This window comes from Penicillium arizonense (genome assembly GCF_001773325.1).
Source record: "Penicillium arizonense strain CBS 141311 chromosome Unknown PENARI_contig015, whole genome shotgun sequence".
NCBI lineage: Eukaryota > Fungi > Ascomycota > Eurotiomycetes > Eurotiales > Aspergillaceae > Penicillium > Penicillium arizonense.
This window is the reverse complement of record NW_019173292.1, coordinates 492,138-509,662: the sequence shown is the minus strand read 5'-3', so window position 1 is coordinate 509,662 and position 17,525 is coordinate 492,138. Positions and strand designations below refer to the sequence as shown.

Here is a 17,525-nt window from a genome sequence, read left to right as displayed (position 1 = left end):
GTGTTGAAATAGGCAAAGGGGTGTTGAATTAACGATCCCCTAAAGAGAATGGCAAATAATCAGCATCATTCCCCGTGCTACAGTATCAAGCCCCATCGTCACTTCGACTTGCACGCCCAAAAAGCCGTTACTCCTCTGTTTTCATCATGACCATCAAACCGTACCAACAAGTCCCAGAGAACAGATGTCCTCATTGTAGGAGCTGGTCCTGCTAGATTCATGGCTGCTGCAACTTTACAAAGATACAGTATCGATTTCTGCTTGATTGACAAACGGCCTACAAGGACCCAAACTGGGCATGCAAGTGGTTCGTGGTCGTTCTATTAGGTAAGCTAGTTAGCTATATATAGGACATCGAGGAAGGGTCCTAAGAGATTGTAACTATCATCTACTTTTATTTTTGACTATCAATTAATACTATTAAAGAACTTCACCTTATTATTATAATCTTCTTATACATCACCGTCGACAACTATCGTGACTATCACCTTAACGTGTTTGCCAAGCGAGCCGCCACCCCAAGCGAGCCGCCACCCCACCCCTATCTAATTATTTTAAATGCAATTATCTTAACCAAAACGCCATTAAATTCGATAAGCTAAACTCGAGGTCTATTAGGACATGTAGTCATTCTATGACCCTGAATTCCACATACACTACACTTCGTTTTTGCCCTCGTACGCGGCTAAGAAGGTGCTGAAGCTGGCCCTGCTGTTACGGACCTACCAGGCACCAATCGATTATGGGGCCGCAACTTACTGATCTTTCTGTCATCAGATCACGTGCAGTACCTTATACTCTGGGCACCCTAGGTATTCAAGGAAAAGAGAAACGTGATCATGCTCAGTGAGCAAGAGCATGATCTACCCTGAGCGGACCCACCCGGCAGACTTCATCCTGTACATATGTACCTATACATGATGGACAGAGTCTGCGCGCCAAAGGCCACTTTCGGCCTTCCACTCGCTATCTTATTGTATACCGCAATAACCAATGAGACGGCAACCACGTGATTACGTAGGTAGTAGAAGGTCGACAGTCGACCTAGTAGATCTTGCCAAGGCAAATCTACTGTTCTACTTTCTACCGTTCTACCTTGGAAGAACTCAGGATATATAAAGGCACTTATTTATATATCTAGTTTAGTTCTTCGTGTTCAATCATACATTGTTACTTATGTCTACTGTTTAGAACCTTTGGTGACTCGTACAACTTGATTATAACTTAACAACACTACGAATAGACCTATACTCCGGTATTGGTTAGTTCGGCGCTCTACCTGGCATCGCTTCTCGATACCCTCAAAAGGACTTAGCCCGTATAAGGCCTGTTAGGCGACGGTACGGTTGAGAGACAGATCGTTGACGTTAGAAGCAAGGAAGCATTCAGGCACAGCCTTCTCGAGAGCCCCCACACTCCAGAAGCGTCAAGGTAGAGCTGACGTCAAACCCTAAATCAAGATCGATCCAAACCTTAACTCTATGCTCAACACCCCGTTAAACGGCTCACAGCACATGTACACACCACCCAAGGCTTTTGAAATGATCGAAAGGGTTCTATTAATAGAGTATGACCATGAGAGTACCTACGGTTACATTTTCGCCATTGAGGTCCTGGGATTAAAGTTTGGCGTGAGAAGTCTATGAGCAATACAGTCTACTTAGAGAGGAAGTATAGCAGAGATTTCGAGAGGGGGAGCTCAGGGGGTATTTGCAGGGTCCTGGGGTTCTGCTCTTTTGGTTTTCATGTTCCTTGTCGTTTTCCTTGGTCGGTTGTCAGTTACTGGAGGTTATTTGACTCTGACTTTTTGTAACCATGAACGTGTTGGATTTGTCTATTTGGCTGCTTAATCGAGTAGACTAATTGACTTGAATGAACAATTGATCCAAATACTTTTTTTTGAGATTAACATTATATTAGATATGTATTGAAACAACCCAAAAATCAAAGACAGGATAAAAGCACAATATAAGCAGTCATATCCCCAACGCCTGTCTGAAGAGCCCGTTATCTCTCGCTCTCTGGTATTTCAATCCAATCACGGACAGCAGCAATTAATCAAACCAAAGATATCAGGGAGAGAAAGGACCGATGCTCAACAAAACTAAATTCCGAATATTAGAGGTGAGGTATTTATGCAAGGAGCATAAGACCGTAGACCATGACAGCACCGGCGGCACCGACCTGGGGAACGGAAACCTTGGAGCCGGGGTTGGAGGGAGTGAAGCCAGTGGCGCTGGGGCCGGCAGGGGTGTTGCCAGCGCCGCCAGCACCTCCAGCACCTCCAGCGCCGCCAGAGGGGCCAGCGCCAGGGCCAGCGCTAGGGCCAGCGCTAGGGGCAGCGCCGCCGGCGCCGGAGCTAGCGGCAGGGGTCCTGCTGGGGACAACCACGGGGATGGTGGAGCTACCAGTTTGGCAGGTGAAGCATGGGGCAGTCGAGGTAACGACGATGGTGCTGTTATTGCCCTGGGTGCCGTTGTTAGGGGTGCCGGTCACGATGGGGTGGGTGCCGGTCTGGATGCCGGTGCCATGGGCGCCGGTGGCGGTACCGGTGGCCTGCTTGTTGATGACACTCTTGGTGTTGACAGCGGGCTCCTTCTGGGCAACACCGGCAGAGACACCGGCGGCGAGGGCCAGGACGGCCACGGAGGGGGCAGTGAAGTGCATTTTGTTGGTCGGGCTTGAAAGAAAAGCGATTGGATCAAGAAGTGTTGCTTCCTGTCTGAACGAATGAAGGAGCTAGATGGCAGGTTAGTATGAGCTGAAGAGAGTTGAGACTGGGAGTCTCATAGAGCGAAGCTTACCTAGGGTAATTATGCTGATGCGATGGGAAGGGAAAGGAACTCAGGCCAGGGACGATGAGGAAGGGATTCTTATAGACATCGTGAGCTGTCCAAATCCGGCCCATAGATCAATTAAAGTTATTGATGACGAGAAGAGAATTTTCACAGCGGACCTGTTCCTCTGCTGTTCCTGCCCTGGCTATGGTCAGAGGAACGAGATTTTCATATCGTCATTTCCGCATGCGGGTATGTCACACTGGGCACTGGGGCTCCGGCCGAGCTCCATCGTGCAACCCTAAGGCGACGATCGGCGTTAGTCCGGCGCCGACAGCGTCATGAACTCGCGGGCGAACGGTGGAGCCAGGAGTATGGGTCACGTGATGTGTTGTTCCCAAATAGGAAGTTGGCCATTGCATGCGGACAGCCAGGTTCAAGCCACCACGCCAGTGAAGCATTCCAGATTGATCAACGCCCGGCTGTCAGAATGGCTTTGTGGGGATTTCTTTGTTCGTGAGCTGTTTTCAGAAAGATTTGACAAAGACACGTTGTCCGAAGTCATGCAGCGATGTCTCCAGACAATGGGTGGAGCGTATCTCCAAGTCTCCCGACTCGCTGAATAGCCAGGAACGAGCTTCTGTGGAACTTTTAAAGAGGCTGAGAGGTACCACAAATGCACTGGATCTTGGTCATGGGACTCTGTGCCCTGGGGTTATAAAGGCAGGTGGAATCGCACTATACATTCGCTGCTAGCGCTTTGCGCTACTTCCAGATTACCATATGAAGAGAATCAAAACAACCACAGACATTGGTGTCATGCACCTCGGGAGCTTCAGGGCAGACAGTATTGCATGGAGCAACACTTCAAGCTCCCTCCCTGTAGGGCTGGTGACTTGGCCAATCGCCCACCGGGCACAAACTGCATTCGGCATATGTCAGTTTGCATCAATACAGCTAACTGTAGAGGATCAATGCTTGAGGATCTGTCATCTGTAACCCCAGGATCTTTGTCGAGGAATGTCAATTGCGTTGCTTCCTGACGCACGATCATCCGAACTATTGACATTTGCAATCCCAAAGTTAGGAATGTGGCTGCCACGGACAGTCTGCATAATGCCGCTTGAGGAGGATGACACCTCTTGGCAAGTCTTGTCTTCGTTCTCAGCTGCCTGTGGAGTATTTTCGTCAGCAGAACTGGAGACGAATGTGGAGTTACATGTAGTCGTTTGCTGTTGACAAATTTAGTGTGTTGCGCGCGGATAATCCAAATGCTCAAGGCAAAGGGATGGAACCGCGTCTGTTTGTGTGGGGATTGAGATAGAGCTGCAAAAAAGTAGACAGTAAAACAACAAGTGTAGGCTTCAGTAAGGATAGACTCAGCAGGCGACACTTCCACAAGTGACTATTGTGTTAAAGATGGTCTTATCGTGTTGGTCTTGGCGTTCTCGGGTCGATCTCCCTTGGCTTCTCCAACTCCGCTCTGTCACTGTCTTCATGTATTCATAGGCTGAGCCATGCGACGCCCAGACCTGAGTCCTTCACTTCTTCATCCTGCGAACTATGACAATGATGCCTCGTCATTGCGGTCGCCCTCCGAGCAGGACTCCGACTCCGACGACGATGCCCTCCTTCATCAGAACCGCAGTACCTTGGAGATCGCAGAGCACGACCGGGCGGTCCTGGAAGAGGAGGAGGAGTTAGAGAATCTCTTGACCAGGCGAGGCGCTGGACAGGGGCTGCGGAGGATGTTCAGCCCGCATAGTGCCAGCGTGAGAATTGGGAAAAAGAACAAGGAGCGCCGACCGCGGCGGAATTCCCGCCGGGAGAGGGTCAGTGAGGATGGTGAATTGATGTACGAGATGGAGGAAGGGTTTGGCGATGACAATGCCTCTCTATTGAGCGGGTCGTCGTTGGATTTGGATGGGAAGGACGAGTACACATATGACCCGGTAAGCACCTACTACAAATACCTACACTTCTCTGGCTAATGAGTTCACTACCTAGCCCCCTCGGCCTTCATGGAAAAAGTTCTTGTTCATTGGTGCCCTCATCGTCATACTCTTCTTCATCCTCGTCCTTGGGGCGTACAAAGCCTCAAGTGGCTTCCGAGCTTCTCGCGCCCAGCCTGTACCCCTGCTCTCGAATGGCACCGCACTCTTCGCGCCTACCACGATCGTTATCTCGCTCGATGGTTTTCGAGCCGACTTCCTCGACCGCGGCCTGACCCCTGCGCTCAACTCCCTTGTCGCCAATGGCGTCTCCCCGCAATACATGACCCCCAGCTTCCCGAGTGTCACCTTCCCCAACCATTTCACGCTCATGACCGGGCTATATCCCGAGAGCCACGGAGTTGTGGGAAATACATTCTGGGATCCGGAGAATGATGAGGAGTTTATCTCCACCCATTCATCTATCAGCATGCAACCCAAGTGGTGGAATGCCGAACCGCTCTGGGTTACAGCTGAAAAGCAACGTGTGAAGACTGCCATTCACATGTGGCCCGGATCTGAGGCACACATCCCAGACAGGGAGCCAAGTATTGTTGACAAATACAATGCGACAGAAGAATTGTCCCGCAAGGTTAATCGAGTTTTGGAACTTTTGGATCTCCCTGGCCTCGAGGATGGGTCGCAGGTGGAACCTGAGCGCCCGCAGTTTATCGCAGCCTACGTCCCAAACGTGGATAGCCATGGGCATAAATTTGGACCCAACAGCACTGAGATTCGAAAGACAATTAGTCGAGCGGATAGCATGGTTGCCGACATCATGGCTGGTCTTGCTCAGCGAAACCTGACAGATGTGGTCAATGTTGTTGTTCTATCAGACCATGGGATGGCTACGACATCCACAGAAAGAGTCGTCCAACTAGACGACCTCATTGACTACAATCTGATTGAACACCGCGACGGGTGGCCATCTATTGGTATTCGCCCGAAGCGGCCAGAAGATCTGCCAATCCTGCAAGCACAACTGGAGAAGGTAGCCCCAGATTGGGAGCATGCGTTCGAGTTCTACACAAAGGAGACAATGCCGGAACGCTATCACTTCTCAAACAACGACCGCATTGCACCACTGTGGGTCATTCCGAAGACTGGCTGGGCCATTGTCGATCGGTCAGAATGGGACGTCGAGGCAGCTTTGAAGGCTGGGGAAGCTTATTACCCAAGAGGTATTCACGGTTATGATCATGAGCATCCGTTGATGCGTGCCATTTTCATTGCGCGTGGTCCAGCTTTCCCGCATCAGCCTAATAGTCGAGTTGAAGTGTTCCGTGAGTATCTCTTCTACTGTTGGTTGATATCTGGGCTAATGAAGTTATTAGAAAATACCGAGGTGTATAATATTCTTTGCGACTCACTGGGCGTAGATCCTCGTCCGAGCAATGGCACTCTGCGTCTGCCATTTAAGCCCATCGGACTCCATTCCGACGAAGATGCTCCAGTCCTGGATACACCTCCTGATCCACCAGCTCTGGTTCAGACTTCTGCAACAGCAGAACCCTCAACCTCGGCACCGGCACCAGCGCCACAACCTACCACTTCATCTGAGACACCACCTGCTACCGACAATGATAGAGACAATGACGGTGAAAAGGGTACAACCTGGTGGAACTCGGTTTGGGACAAACTAGATGATTTCAAGCATTGGGCTGGCGGTGTTGCTGATGCTATCAAGGGTAATCACCCAGAGTCGCAGGGCTGATGCTTTGGTTCTATCTACCTTCTGTCCGGTTGGACCTTGCTGTATTTTGAAGATACCCACATTCACGTATATATAATGTTTAGACTTAGATCAATGATCTCGCATATCCTTGTTACACTACTCCCTGTATCTGGCTCCTCTGAGATGCTCATGCAACCTGCGCTTCCTATAGTTCTGGACGCTTCAGCATCTTTCTATCTGTTTCATAGGTGGAAGATAATATTATTTGCGTAGAGATTCTTAAATTCCTTGCTCGAATATGTTTCCCGCATGAGGGAATATATGCCCAAGATATATATCTGGACGTTGTCGTAAAATCCGGTACTCATCAGGTTACGATAAACTTTCAATTACACCACAGCCTAAAAACAACATCAAGAGAGATAGAAAAAGGAGAAGGTTATAAAGATGATCTCCTTTCATATTGTTCGTGGGTGCAAGTCCGAGTGTGTTTTTGCGGTATCTAACATGGGATCTCGTCCACAGTGTCAAAGATGGCGGAATACTCCATCAACCAGCCAAGTGGTCGAGCAGTAACTCGGTCATTCAATCTTCCTTGGTCTAGTGGTGATGATTTCCGCTTGTCATTAAAACCGATAAGCGCGGGAGACCGGGGTTCGATTCCCCGAGGGAGAGTTTCTTTTTGCACTTCTTTGCACTTCTACGAAGTTAAAATTGGTGTGTGTATGTGTATGTATGTATGAGCTATTTTTTTTTTGCAATTTTCTAACCCGGGCAATGCTCAATTACTCAATTGACTCAAGGTTGAACCATACGGGCCAGCCACGCACTGGGCCTCCAGACCAATGACTCAAGGCCAGCCACAAGCCGCAGCAAGCAAAACACCTCATGGCCAATCAATCCCGTGTGGCCATGCTAGGCTTGTGGGTGCAGCTTTCAGCCAGAGAAATCGTCATTCCCGGGCTCCGAATCGGGTGTCCGAGCGCAACTGATGCCTAAATCCAGATGAGGCTCAAGAGTCTAGCAATTGTATAAAAGATGCTTGACATGGCTTGCTAAACATATTCATCCAGGGCGTTTCCCCTCTACCATCTCTTCTTCTTTTCATCTCTATCCTTCCCCCTTTCTCAAATTCTCAATTCTTTCCTCTTCACCCAGTTCCTGTTGTAGCCGATCAATCATGGAATCCAACCAAACATACCCCACGGTGACAGGGCCGCTGTCCCCGTCCGAAACAGCGATGTTGGAGGTGCTTGTTCCCGGTTATGGCTTTATATCACGTATTTTGATGTCATACCTCAATATCGACATCAATGCCTACATCCAACTAGTGGTCGCAATGGCCGTCTTCGCCGCAAGTTTCCGATACATTTACAACCAAGCCTCAGCACGCTTCAGTCAATATTTTGTATCAAGAGCCGAAATCCGCCTTGATGATGAGATTTTCAACTACCTGATGTATTGGATCTCACGCCAATCCCACATGAAACAAACGAATCGGTTTGTGGCAGGCATCAAAAGCAACGGATACTGGAGTGACGACGAAGAGTCAGATGCCGGCGACGAAAATGAATGGGACAAGCTAGACGATGACGGAAAGCTTGCCTCATTTGATGAATGCTGGGAAAAGGTGCTCAGCCGCGACAAGTACAAGACTCTCCGTTTCACCCCAGCACAGGGCTGCCACTACTTCTGGTACCGCAACCGGCCCCTCATGCTGGAGCGACAACGCCAGGAAGGGAGCGCACGCTGGGTACTGAACAACGAGCGACTCTACCTATCATGTTTCGGTCGGGACCCTACCATCCTGAAGATGTTGCTGGCGGAAGCGCAGCAAGCATATGTCGAGCGCGATGGGAACCTCACTGTCATTTATCGTGGTCAACGACCATGTGCCACCTCTCCATATGATTGGTATCGGGGCATGGCTCGGCTACCGCGTCCTCTTTCGACTGTTATCCTAGACCAGGAACAGAAACAGTCCTTTATTGATGATATCAAGGAGTACCTGCACCCTCGTACCCGTCGCTGGTATTCTAACCGTGGTATCCCATACCGACGTGGATACCTCTTCCATGGTCCCCCTGGAACTGGCAAGACGAGTCTGTGTTTTGCTGCAGCAGGCCTGTTGGGGTTGAAGCTTTACCTGCTTAATCTCAATTCCACAGCTTTGGACGAGGACGGTCTCGCGTCTCTATTTGCAGTCCTGCCGCGGCGGTGCATTGTGCTTCTTGAAGATATTGACGCGGCGGGGATTACCAACACTCGGGGCAAGACTATTGTTTCAACCCCGGAGCCCACAATCGACGAGATCATCCCAGGTGAGGCAGATGGTGAAGCTGACGCGACTGTTGTCCCCGATGCATCTGCCAAAGGCGGCGTCACACTCTCAGGTCTTCTGAACGTCATTGATGGTGTTGCTGCGAGCGAGGGCCGGATCCTCGTGATGACCACGAACCACGCCGACAAGTTGGACCCAGCTCTTCTCCGACCTGGTCGTGTTGATATGACCATCAACTTTGGATACACCAGTGAAGCGGACATCAAGGAGATGTTCATTTCTATATACAACACAACGAAAAATGATATCCGGCGTGCGAAGAGACCACGAACGGCCAGCAATGGCTCTGCCAAGTCTTCAGCCAAGTCTATCACTGGGGAGAGAAGGAACTCTGAAGACTCCCAGGTTGGGGATAAGGAGGATCCATTGCAGGACGCTCTTCAATCCCATCAATCGCGCATTTCACGCCTTGCTGACGAATTTGCCGCTATTGTTCCCAGTGGAGAATTGACTGCTGCTGAGATCCAGGGTTATCTTCTTAACCATAAGGACATTCCTGAAGTGGCGATTCAGGGTGCACCGGAATGGATGCAAAGCACATTGGAGAAGAAGCGTGCGAGAGAGGAGAAGGAGAAGTTTTCTTAGTTGCTTTTATGGATAGATGGATACCCAAAATAAACCAAATAATACAATATTGCTACGCATGAACTCTTTTTTTGCTGATTGGAAAACATATATTATTTGATGTTCCCTTCCAGAAGGTCAAACAGGGAAAATATGACTTCCTATCAAACGAGTGTCATTGGTATCGTATAATCCTTCAAAATCTGGGGTATATCATCAGAAGCGACAGGACTTCCCAAAAACATGATCAAAATGCAAAACTCCAATCGCACAAATCATGAAAGAACTAAAATAATACTCTGGCCCTCAAGCAATAGCCGCCGTCTTCCCATTCAAAGTCACATCAGCCACATACATGCACCGATCAGTCCTCGCCTGAGTACAGAAACCATGGAACAACATCCGATCACCACAACCACAAACGTTCCCACCACCAGGCGAAAGAAGCCCGGAGTTCTGAGCATTGATCAAAGGAACATTCGTCTTAGTATAAGGACCGGTAATACTACTAGCAGTAGCCCAGCGCACATCATACTTAGGATCAGTAAAGCAATGCGTAGAATAAAACAAGAAATAAGTATCACCGTGCAGAATCAGATTCGGCGCCTCAACAAGCGGCCCATCATTATCGGCAGTGGACCGGTCAAGAATCTGCACCGCATCACCGATGGGAGTAACGCCATCAGCAGCGACCTTCTGCAGCAAGATCGGCGTGCCAACTAATGGCTCGATGCCGTTGTTGCAATCGCCGCCGTGACCGACGCTGTTGCCGTCGACTTTGAACACGACGTATCGGCTTCCGTCTTTGTCTTTGAATCCGGCTGGATCGATTGATCCGCCGCGGTCCAGTCGACAGGAGAGGGGCGTGTTGCTTGGGACGTATGGTCCTGCGGGTTTGTCCGCTACGGCTGTGCCGACACAGTGGTGGCCCACGTTTGATTTGGCTTCGCCTGAGTAGTACATGACATACTTTCCGTCATCCTGGGCTTGATTAGCGGTGTGTTTTGTTTTTGATTGGGGTTTGGCATTTTCTCGGAGACCGAGAGGAGGCTTACCCGGAGGACTACGTCTGGAGCCCAGTGGTCTCGGTCTGTTTCCCAGGTTGAAAGAGTTGGGAGGGCCTCAACGTTCAGCAAGGTCCATGTCTTGAAATCATCAGACCTTGCGACTTGAATACGCTTGCCGTTCCCATTCGTGCCGAAAGCGTACCATTTGTTATCGGCTGCCTTCATGAAACTTGGGTCTGGGAAGTTGGTGTTCAGACCTAGCCAGGCACCCTTTGCTCTCTTTGAGATGATAGGCGAGCCAAGGACGGCGGGGAGCAGGGATAGGGTTAGAGCAACCCACGTGGAAGGGGAAGTGAACAAGGAGGACAGCATGTTGATCAGCTAATCAGGGGAAAGAAGAGAGCAAGAACAAAGACGCAGATCATGAAGATCGGAACATAATCGTCGGGGAGGGAAGGGAAGCACTTCTTATATGTGAGTTCCACCGCTGTTGGCAGTGAGCAAGGCTCGCATTGGATTTAGGGTACCAAGAGACGCCCGATGTCAGACTACAGCATCGGGTCTGCTTGGCTCAAAGAGGAATCGGGGCAGAGAAGGGAGAAATAGCCGCACGCCTGATATGGAGATCCGTCAGGTGGCACCGGGACTCGGCGAAGACTAATTTGTACAAACCAGTCATGGATGAGCTCGTGCTGGTGCATGATGCTGATCTATCAGTCGGGGGGAATGAGAGGGCTGCATGAGAGAGTAGTCCAAAGCTAAAGCATACAGTGCAAGGCGAGAGCAGGAATCGAGGGCTGCATGCGTTGGTTCGAGTGCACAAAGAAGAGGGTGGGTCTGTTTGACCTCGAGATTTTATTCTTGTGATTTCTTTGATTCTAGAATTCTTTTAGTTGATTCCGGAAAGGACTGGGCATCATGAGACGAGGAAGATGACTGGATGAACGTGATGCACGACCACGTTGGCGGCTACATCCATGTCGATTTCCATCGGTTAGGTCTAGTGTGATGCGGATTGATTCCGAGAGATGCATATTGGTTGAGACGTCGCTTATGTTAGTTACCTGCAAGCGACATGTCATAGGTCCACAGTTGGAGATACTCGGACTGAGTTCGGCTGTGTGAAGCCATGGCAGACAATTATTAGGGCGGTAGATCCTCCGCGGGGATTAAGAGTTAATCTGCATAGACTGGAGTGCTGATCGATCAATCGCCAAGTTCGGCCAAATGGAGTAAGACAAATCGATTGGGCGGTGGGTGGCTGACGGATGTCGATCAAGACCAAAGCTTGGAAAGTCCATTAACAAGATGCGTGCCTTGAATATGGGTGTCATATCATTGGTGCGAGCCAGAGCAGAAAAGTACAGAGCTGTCCGATGCAAGGGCGAAAGGCCCCTCGCACCGTCGCACCAGACATACTCTGTACATCGATAACAGACTCGGACTTGATTAACATGCATAAAAATGGATGCAGCAAGACATATGGATATCAGACATCTCACCCCTTGGCGACCCAGACCGCCGCCATTTTGCTCCAAGGTTGTCTTTGATAGGCGGGAGGAAGGATAAGCGGCCCCCAGGCCAGGGGTCCCAAGCCCTTGGCTACAGTTACACGAGAAGGGGGCATGGCCTTCCGACCGTGGCTTGTGGGGTGTGCTGGCACTCGTGGCCATCACACATGGCTAAGGTCACACTGTAAGAAATTAAATCCGTAGGTACCTATTCAAAACTGATCAAATCTAGTCCCGATACTGGATAGTCTCAACGTTGGTGATTTTGTTTTTTTGATCTTTTATACTTCCGAGTACCACGGGTGCAACCCGCACTATAGAACTAACAAAGCACGCATAGAAATTCCCAAGACGAAAGAAGTAACTGAAATCATATCTTAGCTTGTCCGATTCTATGAAACTATATACTACCCCTTGCAGCTCAAGATAAAGGAAGAAACCCCCAGTCCATGATAATAGATTGTGACTCATGGAACGGAGCAAACCCTGGAATCTCGATGGTATCATAAGTTCCAAATTTTGATAAAAAATCGAACAAAGAAAAGCCTGCCTAACCCTTTTACCCCGCATAGCGACCGATGGAGGTCAGGCCCGACCAGTCGGTGTAGACTTTCCACTTGAGGCTGAGGCTATGATGTCACCGGAAGCACTGCATCTACTAGTTTATAGATCGGCGGCACGCATGACAGGGAGGACAAGAGCGGGATTTTATATTGCGAAATGAAAATGCGGGGTGAACTGCGTCATTTGACTTTGACTTGAATGGCTAAGGCAAGGGTGTGAAAACAGGAAGTTAAGTTGAACTGGTGCCAAGCGTATCTAGGTATTGCTCCTATGTAGCTTTTCCTCTGCCACTTCTTGGCTTTCCAAGTATCACAACTCTAGCCTGGCGCAGTGATGAGACTATGGCTGTGTATTTTGAAGAGACCAGCCTCGCAAAGGCAGGGGAGAGGGGAGTAAAGGTCATGTTTTCGACCGCGAAACTGTCCTTGAAGGTGGATGAAATTCCTCCCAAAGGCTAGAACTGATTCCCACTTGCTCAAGAATCATCTATTGCTGGCCTCATTGAATGCATCGGTGTTGAGCACCTCCACTGAGTCTCACCGTGGCCTGCGGCAGTCGTTATATCAAATTCGGTACCGATAAAGTGTAACGAGTTGAACCCTCGAATCACTATAAATTCAAGATCCCCTTATTCTGGTTTCGGAAGATCCACAGCAGCCGATAGGGAGCTTGCTTTACATCAAGAGCAGGCATGTTGTACGGTCAAGCTACTATTGCAAATGGAAAGGCGGCCAAAAGTGAGGTTGAGAACGAAATTGGTGACACCGCCTTATAACTATCCTTAGTTCCCTTTGATCTCTAGTTCTTTTGTGATACTACTCATTCAGCGATCATTCTATACTTCGATATTCCGCAAGTGGCTTCTGATTGGCCTCATCGGCGATCCCGGTTCGACCTTCTCTCTGCGATAATTTCGGCTCGAGTTTCCCCTCTTTCTGAACACAAGTAATGAATGATCTATGGAGCCTCACAACTATAAAGGTGATTCTTAATTTTGTCCTGTTTCATATGGTGCGTTGTTATTGGTGGTAGCTATCTCCAGAGCTCTGGCATATGTGTTGAGGAAAATTCGAAACTTTGTATCGCTCATAAAACAAGCCGTGGCATAAGATAGCAACTATGAAAATACCATCTATTGATCTGTTTGAAGGAGTGAAGGAGTGCTAATGTTGTAGATATCCATTATGTTGGTAAATGGTGACCTAAGTGCATACTGTCTCTCTTTAGATTAAAATTGCCTGAACTCCCATCTCAGACATAGTGATGCGACAGTCGGCCCGTTTAGTTTCCTGCATCTCCCAGCATTTCCTGATTATTTTCCAAACTGTGGCACTGTTACCAATTCGTCCAGATTTCTGTACCAGATCCGTCATAAGCATCTCGAATAGGGGACGATTGTGTAACTGGGCCATACAGCCTATAACGCACAATGCCCATACTGATCCCGTAAGAGAATACCCTTGCGGTCTATTCTGAAGAGTGATAATTGCCCGGGAAACGGCGCTTTGTATCTCTGGTAATGCCGGCAGTGGCCCTGATACAATAGTGTGTAGTAGAACTAGGGCAGCATAGGCAAAGAGGCGTGAGACCCAATTTGTAGAAGATTCCGCACCAGGTTGTGCCTAAAGTAAACAGTAGTTAGCATCACCTGCAAGTCAGATCGTCAAGAATTATAGAAGACCTACACATCGTGCCATATCAAGGTCCTGAATGCCACTTTCTAAGCGCCTCTCTATTTCTTTCCCCCTACTTGCGAGTTCTCGGATACTTAGCATACCCTGCTCTTGCTGTGTCTCTTTCCAGATGCTGAAATGAGCGAGGTCACCTATAGTTAACATAACCCAATTCTCGCAGCCCATGAGATCTGCCGTATTGAGGCCTTGAATTCGAAGCCATTGTTGATACGGAAGCCGTGGCGCGCGGCCAGTTGCAACACAAGCAAAGATATCGAACCAAATCACGGCGACTGTGAGAAATTGCAGACCTTCAACCATTCCGCTCTTTGGAGACCGATACTGCTCAGCAAATGGAGTCGAGCTAGTATCGCAGATGACAGAGTCTGGGTTGAAAATAGCCTCCGGTGATAAAAGACCCATGAGGGAGGCAGTGGCGTCAAGATGTAGGAGCCAGTCATGCTCAGCACCCCGGAAGACCTGGAAAACGAAATCAGTGGTATTCACTCGAAGAAACACTTTTCATGCGTACCTCAAAGCTGATCAACATGAAGCTGCATGCCAAGAACTCTGCCAATTGAGAATGATCATCCAGCAATTTGTCGCCCTTTTCGCTCATAATATCACAGAGTTCCCGCAGGGCTCTAGAGTGGTGTTCAAATGCTTTTTGCTTTTGCTGAAACTCTTCCTCGGTTCCGAGTATTGCAGCCTGGTGAAGTGAAGATAAACTGAGAACGGCATGGTAAAGAGGGCCTCGCTTGATCAGCAAGAGAAAAAGCCAGCCCCGATTTCCTAGACGGGATCTAGAACAATGATATGGAAATTGCCATGGGAAAACTTGATCAAGATAATGCATCAACAGACAAGCTTCTCGAGAATCAAGACCATCGCCAGGCTCGGAGTGTTGGTTGCCAGAGTCATTCCAGGATGGCGGGGCCTCATCATTATCTTGACTCGTATCTTGGCTTGTGTCATGGCTTTCTAGCTCAATGCTATGCCCCAAAAAATCCGATTGACCAGATAAACATGGCGAATACGAAGGCTGAGGCGGCGTGATCATTGCCTGTGGCGCTTCTTCGTTTGTTTGTGTTTCCGACAATGCCTGAGACTGCTCCCTAGCCCTTCGGCGAGCTCGACCCTGCATTTTCTTCACACGGCGAAAATTTTCGTTTATTGCAGCTTTGATACGTTGTCGTTCCTTTCGCTCCTCTGAAGCACCGTCCATCCATGTTGGCTTGGGTCCATAGCCGTGGCAATGAACATGTCGGTCGGAGCACTCTTTACATGAAGGTATATGCAGATCGCATTTTAGATGTCGAACCCGACATGTCCAGCACCCGGCAGTTTCAGAACGCATTGCAAGAAAACGTGGGGTAGATTGAAGATCGGGAATGGGAGGAGGAGGGAAGTGCTAGACGGACACGCGGTACGGCTATTCGGGCGCCCTTCCCTAAAATGGACAAGTGCGCCTAAGCAGGTTAGACTGGTATTTATATTACAGTATACATCATTGTCTCAGAAATTGAAGTCAGCCATGGTGCCTTACGAGATTACCCTTCCAAGGCCTACTCCATGTGTAATACAAATACCAAGCTAGTCCCTTTCGAGAAAGAGGTATTCGAATAGCCGTAGTATTTTTCAAATACTTCCTTAGCTATTCTTATTGGCAGCCCCTGGATCATCTTCAGAGTCGGGACATGCTTTCCGGCTATGCGAGCCCATTGCATCCTCTTACGTGGAAATTAAAATTGCTCTCAATTCATCTTTCTCTTAGGGGTCTCAGCTCAGTTACATGCTTGTTTCTACATCATTGCCAGTGAAGTCCCAGATTACTCGCTAACGCCACACGAGAAAGGCCGACTGATAGATCCAGTATTGAATTTGACAATCTATATTAAGTCAGCGTGAGAACATAACATCTTAAGAACGTGCAAGGTGATCTTACCACCTCTGTGATGCTTGCATAAAGACCACATCCAAGTATACAAATACCGACAAGAAAAACAATCAGATTGCAGGTTGCATGACGGATATTGCGTTTCTCAAAACAGCTCCCTTCTTTCAATAGGAAAAACCACAGGACTGGAGGAATGTAGAATGAAAAGCCGGACACAAGTAAGGCACCGCAGATAGAAAGCAATTCAGAGAAAAAAGGGATAGCTTCTGCGATGACCCAAGCCAGAATCGTGATCAAAGCAACAATTGACAACCATGTGATCCAGCCTTTCATAGTGTTGACATAACGGACCACAGAATTTTCATAGAGTTTACCATGAATATAACGACAAGCAACGGTGGTGTTGATTGAGCCAGAAATAAATATTACAGGCAGAGCTACCCCAAATGCGATCTTCGCAATAAGAAAACTTGCCGAAAGTAAGGCAGGAGACTCAACATCATGTCCCACAAACGCGTAAATGAGTGCCCCTGTCAGAGTGTAGATACTCATTTGGGTAACGCCCAAGGTACCAATGGCCTTTGTGAAATCTGTCGGAGTGTGCATTTCGTCCATGAAAGATGGCTGGGCAGCGGCAAAGGAGTAAGCAAAGGCAATATTGGAGATGGCAACGAAGGCTTCGCTGAGACTTAAATCATTCTTGGGCCAAGCAGACCAGGTTGATAGGGTCGAGTTGCTTTGAATGCCTGTCGCGATGATGGTGACACCGATAGCCATGATAATGGAAACAAAATCGATAAAACCAAGGATTGAAAGTTCAGCAAATGAGGGCGGAATCGCAAATGCAAACAAGATCACAGCAGACACGGCGCTGAATATTAGAGCACACGCACTGCTACCAGAGATCGTGGCCAGGGCAAGTTTGCCCGTCAGGCAATGTGATCCAACCGTCAATATCATCAAAGCGATAAAGGCCACAGAAAAGAGCGTTTCACCGAAGCCGCCAAAGAGAAGCCGTCCAAAATGGACATAATGCGCAACATGCGGATATTTGAGCTTTGCCAACCCAATCATGTAACTCCCGTAAATGGCGATGCAGCCCAATCCGAGGCATAGTATTATACCAGCGACCATACCCAGGGTTGCGAAGGCTGAAGGAAGACTCAAACTGCCGAGGGCGATAGATTGAACAATCAGGACGATCGTAAGGCGTTTCCAACCAAGTCGATGGAAGCGTTCGTTGCCTTCCACGGTCAGGGCATGCTCAGGTTTGCGGTCTGTTTGGTCGATAACTTCGCCCTCGGATTGCTCGAGATCAATCATGTCTTTGTTCTTCTCTTTGTGAGAACCATTGGCGTCGTATATAGAAGTAATTGCATGCGACATAGCTGAAGCTGGCGTTGAGAGAATGAAGATTTTGGTATCTGAGAAAATTGGAATCAATATATTATTGATAGCTAAATCGAGTGAGAGGAGACGAAAATGCAAGAAACAGAAACAAGTCTGTCAACACACGATACATGGC

The 17,525-nt window shown here is 48.7% G+C and overlaps 5 protein-coding genes across 5 annotated transcripts; 2 read left to right on the top strand and 3 right to left on the bottom strand.

The window, feature by feature from the left end:
- Window positions 1-2,133: 2,133 nt before the first annotated feature.
- On the bottom strand, window positions 2,134-2,667 carry PENARI_c015G00028 (uncharacterized protein; the record flags this gene model as incomplete). The annotated part of the gene is made up of 1 exon (XM_022633655.1): window positions 2,134-2,667. One exon carries the CDS (start codon window positions 2,665-2,667, stop codon window positions 2,134-2,136), a length of 534 nt encoding a protein of 177 aa, XP_022486269.1.
- Window positions 2,668-4,294: 1,627 nt separating this feature from the next.
- On the top strand, window positions 4,295-6,482 carry PENARI_c015G00158 (nucleotide pyrophosphatase/phosphodiesterase family protein; the record flags this gene model as incomplete). Its single annotated transcript, XM_022633659.1, has 3 exons — window positions 4,295-4,729; window positions 4,785-6,051; window positions 6,103-6,482. The coding sequence occupies 3 exons, from the start codon at window positions 4,295-4,297 to the stop codon at window positions 6,480-6,482; spliced, it is 2,082 nt and encodes a 693-aa protein (XP_022486215.1).
- A 1,141-nt stretch (window positions 6,483-7,623) lies between these two features.
- PENARI_c015G09529 (BCS1 and AAA domain-containing protein) lies at window positions 7,624-9,369 on the top strand (the record flags this gene model as incomplete). Its single annotated transcript, XM_022633864.1, has 1 exon — window positions 7,624-9,369. One exon carries the CDS (start codon window positions 7,624-7,626, stop codon window positions 9,367-9,369), a length of 1,746 nt encoding a protein of 581 aa, XP_022486433.1.
- Window positions 9,370-9,654: 285 nt separating this feature from the next.
- Window positions 9,655-10,727, bottom strand: PENARI_c015G08787 (glycoside hydrolase family 43 protein; the record flags this gene model as incomplete). The annotated part of the gene is made up of 2 exons (XM_022633848.1): window positions 9,655-10,329; window positions 10,404-10,727. The coding sequence occupies 2 exons, from the start codon at window positions 10,725-10,727 to the stop codon at window positions 9,655-9,657; spliced, it is 999 nt and encodes a 332-aa protein (XP_022486224.1).
- A 3,170-nt stretch (window positions 10,728-13,897) lies between these two features.
- PENARI_c015G09703 (uncharacterized protein) lies at window positions 13,898-17,386 on the bottom strand (the record flags this gene model as incomplete). The annotated part of the gene is made up of 4 exons (XM_022633870.1): window positions 13,898-14,052; window positions 14,208-14,583; window positions 14,636-14,747; window positions 16,515-17,386. 4 exons carry the CDS (start codon window positions 17,384-17,386, stop codon window positions 13,898-13,900), a joined length of 1,515 nt encoding a protein of 504 aa, XP_022486267.1.
- Window positions 17,387-17,525: the final 139 nt, after the last annotated feature.